Source organism: Triticum urartu, chromosome 1A (assembly GCF_056163025.1).
Source record: "Triticum urartu cultivar PI428250 chromosome 1A, HENAU_Tu73, whole genome shotgun sequence".
NCBI lineage: Eukaryota > Viridiplantae > Streptophyta > Magnoliopsida > Poales > Poaceae > Triticum > Triticum urartu.
The window spans coordinates 557,418,536-557,428,204 of NC_141873.1; the positions used below are offsets into that span (position 1 = coordinate 557,418,536).

Sequence of the window (9,669 nt, forward strand, 5' to 3'; positions counted from 1 at the left end):
GACATAGCGGGACACCGAAACCACTCCACACGAACTACTCCTATAGGATAAAGATCAGGCCCCGACTTGCTAGCTGCTCTCGCCGGATCCTTCCCCTGATGCCTTTTAATGTACATGGGGGCTGGTGTGCCGTGTCATGCTGCGATTGACAGGGTATGGCGGAGGCAATGCATGCAAATGTGCAATCACGCAGCGGCCGCCCCTCGCTGGACCATGCTACCCTAGGCGTGGCCTTGGCTAGTCTCCCAAGCAAAGCACCGATGAAGACCGGGCCTGCGGGAACACGAAATGGGTCGCCCGAATTTTTCCCGAAGAAGCCGGGGGGCGCGCTGCACACGCAGCTAGCTAGCCTGCTGCGAGTGGCCAGCAGATCTTGCCAGGCAGAGGCATGGAGTAGTGAGTGGACGAGTGACCACATCACGAACACAAAAGCGATGAGATGGACGAGGTTCTAGGACCCCGCTCCCTGAGACTGATGCAATGCAGAGGTAAAAAGATGCGCGTCCACTAGTTGCCTATGCATGCATGGTTGAGTTTCTACTGCATGGCATGCACATATGTTTGATCCGATGATGCACGTTCAGGACATCTTCGGATATTAGTCTGTACTGGTGAAATAAATCGCTTGCACCAGGGCTCTCTGTCGGTCGAATGGATTTCATACTAATCTGCAATATCCTACTCCTTAGATTTCCTTTTTCTTCTGAAACATGTTTGGTTTGTAGGAAACTTTCGAGAAAAGTTCAATGGTCTTGCATGAAGTTTCAGGGAAAATTTCCATGAGTTCCAATGACAACAAGGGCGTACACTTTGTCTTTCAGGATATTCCATATATCACATATTCATATGTTCTTAATTCCAGTAGGATTCAGTATACCAAGACATCATGCATATTCTTCCCGTCTATCCAAAACCGTGACCAAATAGTAAGACCTAATACCACTCCAATGAGTACAATGGTGCCTCATGGATAGTCACTTCTAGTCATTTCGTCAATGCATTAGGAGCACACGAATCTGAGTCAAACAAATACCGATTACTACAACTGGCAAACGCACTATCTATCTGAAGAATCACAGGATGACACATCGGCTAGCTAGCTAGGCTATCCAGTATCCAGATGAAACGAAAATGGAACTTTGCAATCTAGCACCTTCTCTCCTATTTAGCACTACTCTAAAAGGGTGCGAGGCAAGATTATTAAGTGAGTGCTCTAGCCAATCAGATAGGGAACCTAATCTAGCTTAGCTAGTATTCTGGACGCTGAACACAGACTACGGAGATGCATGTCAGCTTGGGGCTTTTTTCTTTTTTGAGCTGAACATTTTGTCCCGTAGCATCTTGCTTTCACTTTCTCTCGATTGGCCAACCCCCTACACTTTCCCGGCATACAAGGAACATACATGAAATAGTAATCGCCTAGCAGCGTTAACACCTATCTTTCCCTAATAAAACTATGCAGTCGTATCGATCGGAGCTAGCAAAATTGTTTCATGGAAAGACGTTCGTGTACTTCGCCCGGTTTCATGGTATTGCTCTTCTGTGGTACCACACTTCGAGCCGTATTGGCAGCAAATAAGGCCCTGTTTGGTTCCAAATAAGTCATCAACTTATAAGTCGAAAAGTGCAAAAAATGACTTATTTTGTCAAACAAACCTAACTTATAAGTCACCCTAACTTATAAGTCATAAGTTGCTCCACCCTAACTTAAAACTTATAAGTCACCCCTTTTTGCATGGGTCCCACCATCTTTACATAAAAAAACAAGATGGGAATGTGTGCTCATGTGACTTATAAGTCAGGTGACAACCAAATAGGCATGACTTATAAGTCACTGGTTTTAAGTCACCTGACTTATAAGTCAGGTGACTTATTGGAACCAAACAGGTCCTAACTGGAACACAAATGTATGGTTTGTACTAGTTTTGTGTGCCATGGGTTTTCACTCTTGAGTGATGTTTGTGATCACGAGAGCCATCAGGGGAATCTTAAGGCTTCGAGGTGGCCAATACGATGATTGTGAAATTTCCGTCCATACAATGCAAATGCCTATCGTGGCGCTAGTGTAGGTGAATGCTCGACCTGATGATTTTGATCCCCTGTTTGCCAAAAGGCTGCGTGTCCACTCCTTGTTGCCCTTTAGCAATCAAATGGTGCGCACCTAGACCTCCTCGCTTTGGCAAAGCAAATCGACAGGAGTCAGGAAGCACCATCAAGGCATCAAGCATGTACATGATCCATGGCTAGCTGGTGTGGCCCACGTCGATCAGTAACGGCTCATTGGCTTATTGCTAGTACGGGACAGTGCTTAATAACTAAGCCAAACAAGCAACCATTGTTCAAACTCCGAAGCTAGCATTTCCCGGACATGGCGGGACACCCAAACCACTCCACAGTCCACACCAACTAGTAAGTAGCACGGGGAGGGACCTACTGTACGGGTCTGCTAGCACGTCAGGACCGAGATAAGCTTCTGCATGAGTTTCAGTAACAACAACGGCATTCATGCATGCGCCTAGTCTTTCCGAATATTCACGTGTTTTCCTAGCTATGATGCAGTCAAATAACATAAATTATCAAATCCTCAATCTTTTAAAGTTTTTGTAGGGATCAACATACCATGCATGCATGGTATTCTCCTTGATTTGAACTCCTGCAAACCCAAAAACCTTATATTATTTGTTTAGTAGCAATTTTAACATTTGTTTAGTAATGCCCAATGACAGACGCTTTAGTCATTTCATTGACGCATTAAGAGGACATGATTCTGGATCCAACCCAACAAGTACCGATTACTACAACAGCCAAACGCACTACTATCTAGCTGTTGGACTGCAGAATGACACATTAGCTAGCTATACATAGCTAGGCTGTCCAGACAAAATGAAAATGAAACTTTGCAATCTAGTAGAATGGAAATATTGTATATTTAACGGAGGCGTGAGGCACGATCAAACAAGCGAGTGCTCTAGGCAATCAGATAGGGACCTAGCTACCCGTTTTGGATGCCGAACACTATGGAAATGTCAGCTTGGGCCTTTTCATTTTTCAGCTGAAACCATTTGTCCCGTAGCATCTTGCTTTCACTTTCTCCGTATTGGCCTACCCCCTACACTTTCCCGGCTTATATGCAACAGCATGAGGCAGCGTATAGATCGATTCTTGCTGTTTCAGTGCAGCAGATCAACACACCGTGATGGAAACATCTATCTGTAACGGTAACCAATATTTGTTTGATGTTCATGATGCAATCAGCCATACCCATCAACAGGAGTAGCACACATGATCTTCAGTTTCATTCCGTTGTAAAAGCGTGATTGATTGAGATTTGAGGGCCGCGCATCGCACCCGACCAAATGGCGTCCGCGAGATTCAGTTGCAAATGGTCCTGCATATATAAAGACGGGGTGCAATTCCGGCAGGGCCACATGGCATTTCTGAAACCAGCTTTTGCTAATGTGGAAACGACGGGACGTGTCTTTGGTTCGGACCCAGACATGTAACAGGTTTGCTTTGCATCATCTGGTAATGACCAATAATGGCTGCGTCAAAAAAGAGTATATATATGACTAGATGCAACAATGTCTACATCCACATTTGTTAATCCAAGATGCATCCAACCTTTCCGTTTTCCTATTTCGGGATAATAAAGGGTAGCTGGAGCATATATGCAAGTGCAAGTATGCAACCTCTCTGTTTTCCTATAGGCGCGCAGCTTTTTCTTTTGAGGTGATCCTATAGTATATGCAGCCAATACAAGATGCAAGTTTGGTCACTTGATTGGAAGCTTTTTTGGAAGTTGGCTACTGATTTCACACTACGTATGAATGATGGTCAGTCCTGCCTCCATTACCCAGATTTGGGATGGAACTCTGACAAATAAAATCAGATCCTCAGTTATTTCGGGGATCCTTTAGAATATTTGGAAACGAAAAAACGCCAAGGTTTTTCAGAATGAAACCTAAGGAATCCACATCATCGCTCGATCTACTGCTTACGATCCCCCCAATGTAACTATGATCTCTTATTTGTAATGGTTACAATGTTTTCATAATATATGGTTCAAGCAGGCGTAAGCCCGCCATTGACGTGCTTTTTTAAAAAAAAAAACAAGTATAATGGCAGAAGGAGCACGGCCCTTTAGAAGCCCCGAAGGGAAGAGATAACAAGCCCCTAATAAGGAAGGGCCGAAATGAAGAAGGAACCAAAAGCAAGGTCCATACGGCCCAGCAGGGAAATAGTGTCTTCCATTTTATTTTCGTCGACTTGTTTGACCAGGGATCCTCCTGTCTGTTCACTTTGCCTCTTCGTTCGCGCTGATGAGACCTCTCATGCCTATGACCTCGATCCCTTTGCTTCACCAGGGATGGATCTCTTCTCTTCTTTTTTCTGTCACAATCCGTGGTGCAACGAATGCATGACTATGGACAGCAGCTCAACTTTCCACTACTTTCCTATTTCCAAATCATTTGTGAATGGAGAAGAACAAAGAGTAACTTCGCCAATCAATCAAAAACAACAATCAGACGAGCGAACGAACACATCAATCCCGCGATCCCCACAGAACACACCCGACGCCATGGAAATGTGGAACCCGTGTGCTCACAGGTGTGACCTGAACAAAGTACCAAACCTACCATCATCCTACATAATACCGAGCATCCAACAAGGTTCATCTCTCTAGACGCCTAATCACTCGTCCTCGTCATCGTCCATCAGGTCCTCTGCCTCGTCCTCCCCTTGGTCCGAGATATCCTCTACCTCCGTGGTGTTCGGAGCGGACGGCCTCGACGAGCGTAGCTCCTCGATTTCCATACGCAGGAAGGTGTCGCAGAAGATCCTCGCCACTTGTAGCACCGCCGGGCAGCCTGGTTTGAACAGATGAACTGGAGTAAGGGGACCTCGTGAAACGAGAGAACAAGGGTGCTGAGAGCAACTGCGCATACCTGCAACGGGGCAATTCGGAGCTTTGCTCCTCCGGATGTGGCTCATTATTGGATCCTTGTCATATATGTGCCTGCAATCCATGCTGCAGAGGGAAAGGAAACATCACCATGTTAGTATTTGGAACTGGACATTTGAAGATATGTTGGCTGCGTGTGATTTCTAGCGTTTTGCATATTTCGTCCATTGGTAAAAAAAACTTAATTGAGCAAATAAATCAAAATCAACAGCTAGTTGTTTGATACTAGATAGCAATGCTGGTTGTTCGATTCACAGGTGCAGACTAGTTCTACTGAAGCAAAGCATGTGTTAACAGAAGGAGCAAGGTTTTCTTATGACACACGCATCCTCCTACACAATAGGGAAACGATTCCATTTGGAATTGAACAGCCATAGATATTTTGGCGATCTGCATTTTCTACCAATTTTTGTATACTTCGTCCAGTGGTGAAACCCCTTACTGATCAAATAGATCAAAATTAATAGTTAATGGTTTGATCGATGCCAATTCCAGTTGCTTGATTCACAGTTGCGAACTAATTCTACTGACACACAGGATTAAGAACAAGCGTTTCTTATAGCATGTGGATCCTACACAGTGGGGCTACAAACCCATTTGGAATTGAGCATCCGCAGATATTTGGCTGTGTGCATTTACTAGCATCTTTTGCATATTCTTTCCACTGGCGAAACCCCTTGCTTGAGCAAATAAATCAAAATTAATAGTTAGTGGTTTGATTTGATACCAATGCCAGTTGTTCGATTCGCAGTTGTGAAGTAATTCTATTGACATGCAGGATTAAGAGCAAGCTTATCTTACAGCATGCGGATCCTACACGATGAGGAAGCAAATTCTGACAATTTTCTATAGTATGCATGTAAAAAACAAGGACAACCAAATCTGGTGCTTTCAATGAGACTGAAAGGGTTAAGAGGCAAATACTAACAGGAGTAGAATGGCACTATGAGCTATTGCATTGTGCCTACAAACTTTGCTCATTTTCAGTGTGAAAACAAAACTTCGATCAGTTTTTATCTGGTGGGAACACGATAAGAAATGGGTGCTCATTGAACAAACATTTACAGTAACGATTATGGCTCAAGCATGCTCACAGACAACACAAATTTCATAAGAGTATGAAAACAAAACCAGGCACCGACTGCTTACCAGCGAACTGGATTTTCCAACTCAATGATAGGCTTCAAGGTTAATGGGCAATGCATATTTAGGATGCTGTTCTGGGTGCTGGTCATAACAAGTTCCTCTTGTTCGTCACCAGGCATCGGTTGACCTGCATGGTGAACCTCCTGCAGAGACAGAGCACAAACACACAAAAGGTCAGGCACTTCGAAATCACACACAAACAGACACATTCTTCGCCATAGGTATCCCAAAGGAAGTTAAACAACTTTCGTGCGCATCTTTGGTGAAGGACCTCGCCTAGCAAATGCATCTACAGCACACAATTGCAGATTATCTTCAGAACAATCAGAAATAAGAGGCTTCTCTGAGGCACATACCCAAACAGCCTGTTTGAACTGTCGTATGAGCTGATCCTTGTGTCCCGACGATCGCGAGGCCCCCTTGACCTTCTCAACCTCCCACTCGATGAGCTTTCTGAAATCAGTCGCCTTCCCAAACCAACAGAGTGCAGAGAGTTAGCCCAAATTTGCCCCCAATTCGAACGCCCCCACACACAAGCGCCACGGCCCGCACCTGGTCAGACGGCTGGTACGCCACGGGCACCTTCTTCACCGCCTCGGCGAGGTACGCGCAGTCCTCGTACGAGGCCACCAGCTCCTGCACCGCGTCCTCCAGCTGCTTCACCTGCAGAAATCCACGCAGTTCGGGGGCGTTAGGGGGTTCCAGGGGAGGCGGGGGATTTGGGGGCTAATGGGGAGCGGTGGCGTGCCTTGTCGGGCTTGCCGGCCCTCTCGTACTCCACGGCGAGGGACTTCATGGAGCTGAGCGCCTTGCGCATGTCCTGCGGATTTGGGGAATTTTGGGAGGGGTTAGGGTTTTGCTGGATGAAATCGGAGGTGGGATTGGTGGGGGAGAGAGGGAGGGGGGCAAAGGGGTTCTTACCAGGACGAGGGTTTGGGCCTCCGCCGAGGTAGCGTCGGCCGCGTTGGCGAGCTTCGTGGCCGCCGACGACATCTCCGGCGAACTTCCGCGGTTCCCCCTTTTTTTCTCCGCGAGGGAATGGAGGGAAACTGGACTGGCGGAGATGTGGACTATAGCTTGTATACGAAGCCCAGGAGAATTTCTAAGTGGGCTGGAGAGTATGCCAGCCCAGTACAGGCCTTGAGGGCATTATTTTTCTTATGAGGCCACTAGGCCAGCCCAAAGTGCTCAAAACAAAAATACTAGGCCAGCCCAAATTGGCCTTCATATTATTGATATTCTCTGCACGAATTCTTGGCAGCCTATGGAAACTTTCAACTTAATCACTCAACCAGGCATTTTGTAATAATTATCTTGTAACCTCATTTTGATTCCTGTTGTTAGTCCGGTAGCAAGCAACACCGGAGGAGCTGGGTTGGAAAAATAACTCAGATACCCACGAGTTTAAAAATTACTCAGAAAATCGGCTTGACATCTAAAAAAACTTGATAGTACTCACACACTAAAGAGCCTGGTCGAGTTTAAAAGGTTTTTACTTTGCGCGAACCATTCCACAAGTTGTGTTACGGAGTACTCGTTAGGTTCGTGTAGCTCATAATATAAGTTGAATTGGCAGTGTTAGATCTTTCATGTTTCATCAAAAAATTATAACAATGTACATTTGGTTGCGCTATAGTATGGATAATAATATTGCAATAATGTTAAACCTACAAAGTATTTCAAACGTTTTATTTAACTTCTCATACTATACCCCCCCCCCCCCCTCAATTCAACTGAGGGTGAGCCCCTTCATCCTCCTATTACCAATCATAATCTCCCACATCAACTTCTTTTGTAAAATAAAATTAAGTAACCTTTTGTAGATGTAGCATTACTCATAATATTGTATAGATAATAAGTTGTACTATATATATCAAGCTTGGCAAGGCAACTCGGTCCTTTATCGAATCAGCCAGCCCATCCTTTGAACTCGTTAACTTGAAGAATCAAGTCGAGTTGGCTCATTCACTTACGGAACTCTTTCCTCCTTCATCCTTTCCTAGTCACGAGTGACTCCCACACAAGGGTGTCCACGCCTCCCGTTGGTGTCGCCGCTTATTTGCGTCGTCTCCGATGGCCTTAGGGCCATGGGGACTCGATGGCAGTGGCGGAGCTTGCAGCAAAAGATTGGGCAGGCCCAACTGCTGGAGATTGCTATGGTTGGTTTTTCTTCGCCCATGGCTGGGCTATAATAATAGAGGAAATTCTACAAAACTAGGCGGATCATGACCCATGTAGCCTTGTTGTAGCTTCGCCAATACGTTGTGGATCTCGGTCCTTGCCGTCATGAGGACTCCTGCTTCATTTTAGATTATTTTTTAGCTTGTTTAGAGTTCATGTCCTGCTTAAGAAGGGGCAGCGATAACTTTTTGAAGATGGAATATTATTCTCCCTGCCTAGGCTCCGGCTCAGTGGTGCCTTTAGCGTCGGAAGATGACGTGTGGATGTGTGTCTTCCATGTTCATGTGCCTATAGGTTGGACCCTTCCCATCTATGCTTCTCGTCATCGATGACGGTTGTTGTTGTGGTGTGTTGGTCTTTTGGAGTCTTAGCGTGATCACTTCCCAATTGTCTACAAATCCAACTCCGATGAGGGAGGGGCAAAGACGACGGTGTGCCTTCTGCACGCTTCAGTGTTTCTAGTCGTTGTTAGGCGGTCTATGAACATGGATGTAACTTCTATTACTTCTTGTGTTCTTTAACGCAAGCATGATGTTTGATGAATAGATCGAAAAAAATTCCCCTAGCTCGTTCACTTAACGAGTCGATCCGAGCTAGCTCCATATCCACCACAACCAGGGAGCAAGACAAAAGAGGCCCTCGCCTCAAGGGCGCTCTAAATGGGTCGGCCCAATGCGGGAGCAACGCTGGCTCCCTAGCGCACATTTCTTTCCCTCTTCTATTACTCTGTTGAAATGGAGAAATGTTTTGCTTAATTTTATAATAAAGTTCATCAAATATTTTTCAAATGTCCGTGCAGTCCAAAAAATGTTCATGCAACTTAAAAAAATTGAGGGTCTGCCTTGACATTTATAGAATATGCAAGTGTTCCAAAACAACTTCATTTAATTTTTTTAAATTGCTTATACAATGTAAAAAATCATATGATTCCTAAAGGTTTTGTACCATTCAAAAAAATGTGCGTGACCTTGTAAAGAAATTTTCACGTATTTTGAACAAATGTTCATGACATTTAAAGAATGCAATGTACAAAATGTTTGCGTAGTTTAATATTTCATGTTGTTAAAAATGTTGAATGTGTATTTGAAAAAAAGGTTTAACATGTATTATAAAAATAATCCAAACATGTATTTCGAAAAAATATACATTGTGAATTTAAAAATGTTCAACATGTACAAAAAATTAATGTTTTGGTGAAGGAAAAGACCAAGAAAACTGAAGAAAGCCGATAAAAGAAACACGGAAACGAAAGAAGAAGAAAAATCATCAGAAAGGTTTAAAGACCGGCCCATAGAAGCTTTATAGAACCAGTACATGATCTGCAGTATTGTGTCGGCCAATTTGATCGAGCGCCAGAGGCGAGACTACCGCATGTATCC

The 9,669-nt window shown here is 44.6% G+C and overlaps 1 protein-coding gene across 1 annotated transcript; it reads right to left on the reverse strand.

The window, feature by feature from the left end:
- Positions 1-4,488: 4,488 nt before the first annotated feature.
- HPY2 (RING/U-box superfamily protein) lies at positions 4,489-7,171 on the reverse strand. The gene is made up of 7 exons (XM_048702293.2): positions 7,031-7,171; positions 6,858-6,929; positions 6,662-6,772; positions 6,466-6,576; positions 6,113-6,252; positions 4,947-5,029; positions 4,489-4,868 (listed from the first exon to the last, which is right to left on the reverse strand). The coding sequence occupies exons 1-7, from the start codon at positions 7,100-7,102 to the stop codon at positions 4,693-4,695; spliced, it is 765 nt and encodes a 254-aa protein (XP_048558250.1). The 5' UTR covers positions 7,103-7,171; the 3' UTR covers positions 4,489-4,692.
- Between the last annotated feature and the right edge of the window lie 2,498 nt (positions 7,172-9,669).

Coding starts and splice junctions, on each gene's coding strand:
- HPY2 (XM_048702293.2), bottom strand. CDS start 7,102: ATGTCGTCGGCGGCCACGAAGCTCGCCAACGCGGCCGACGCTACCTCG. Junction 6,253..6,465: donor AGTTCAAACAGGCTGTTTGG/GTATGTGCCTCA, acceptor CTGTCTCTGCAG/GAGGTTCACCATGCAGGTCA. Junction 5,030..6,112: donor TTGGAAAATCCAGTTCGCTG/GTAAGCAGTCGG, acceptor TTCCCTCTGCAG/CATGGATTGCAGGCACATAT.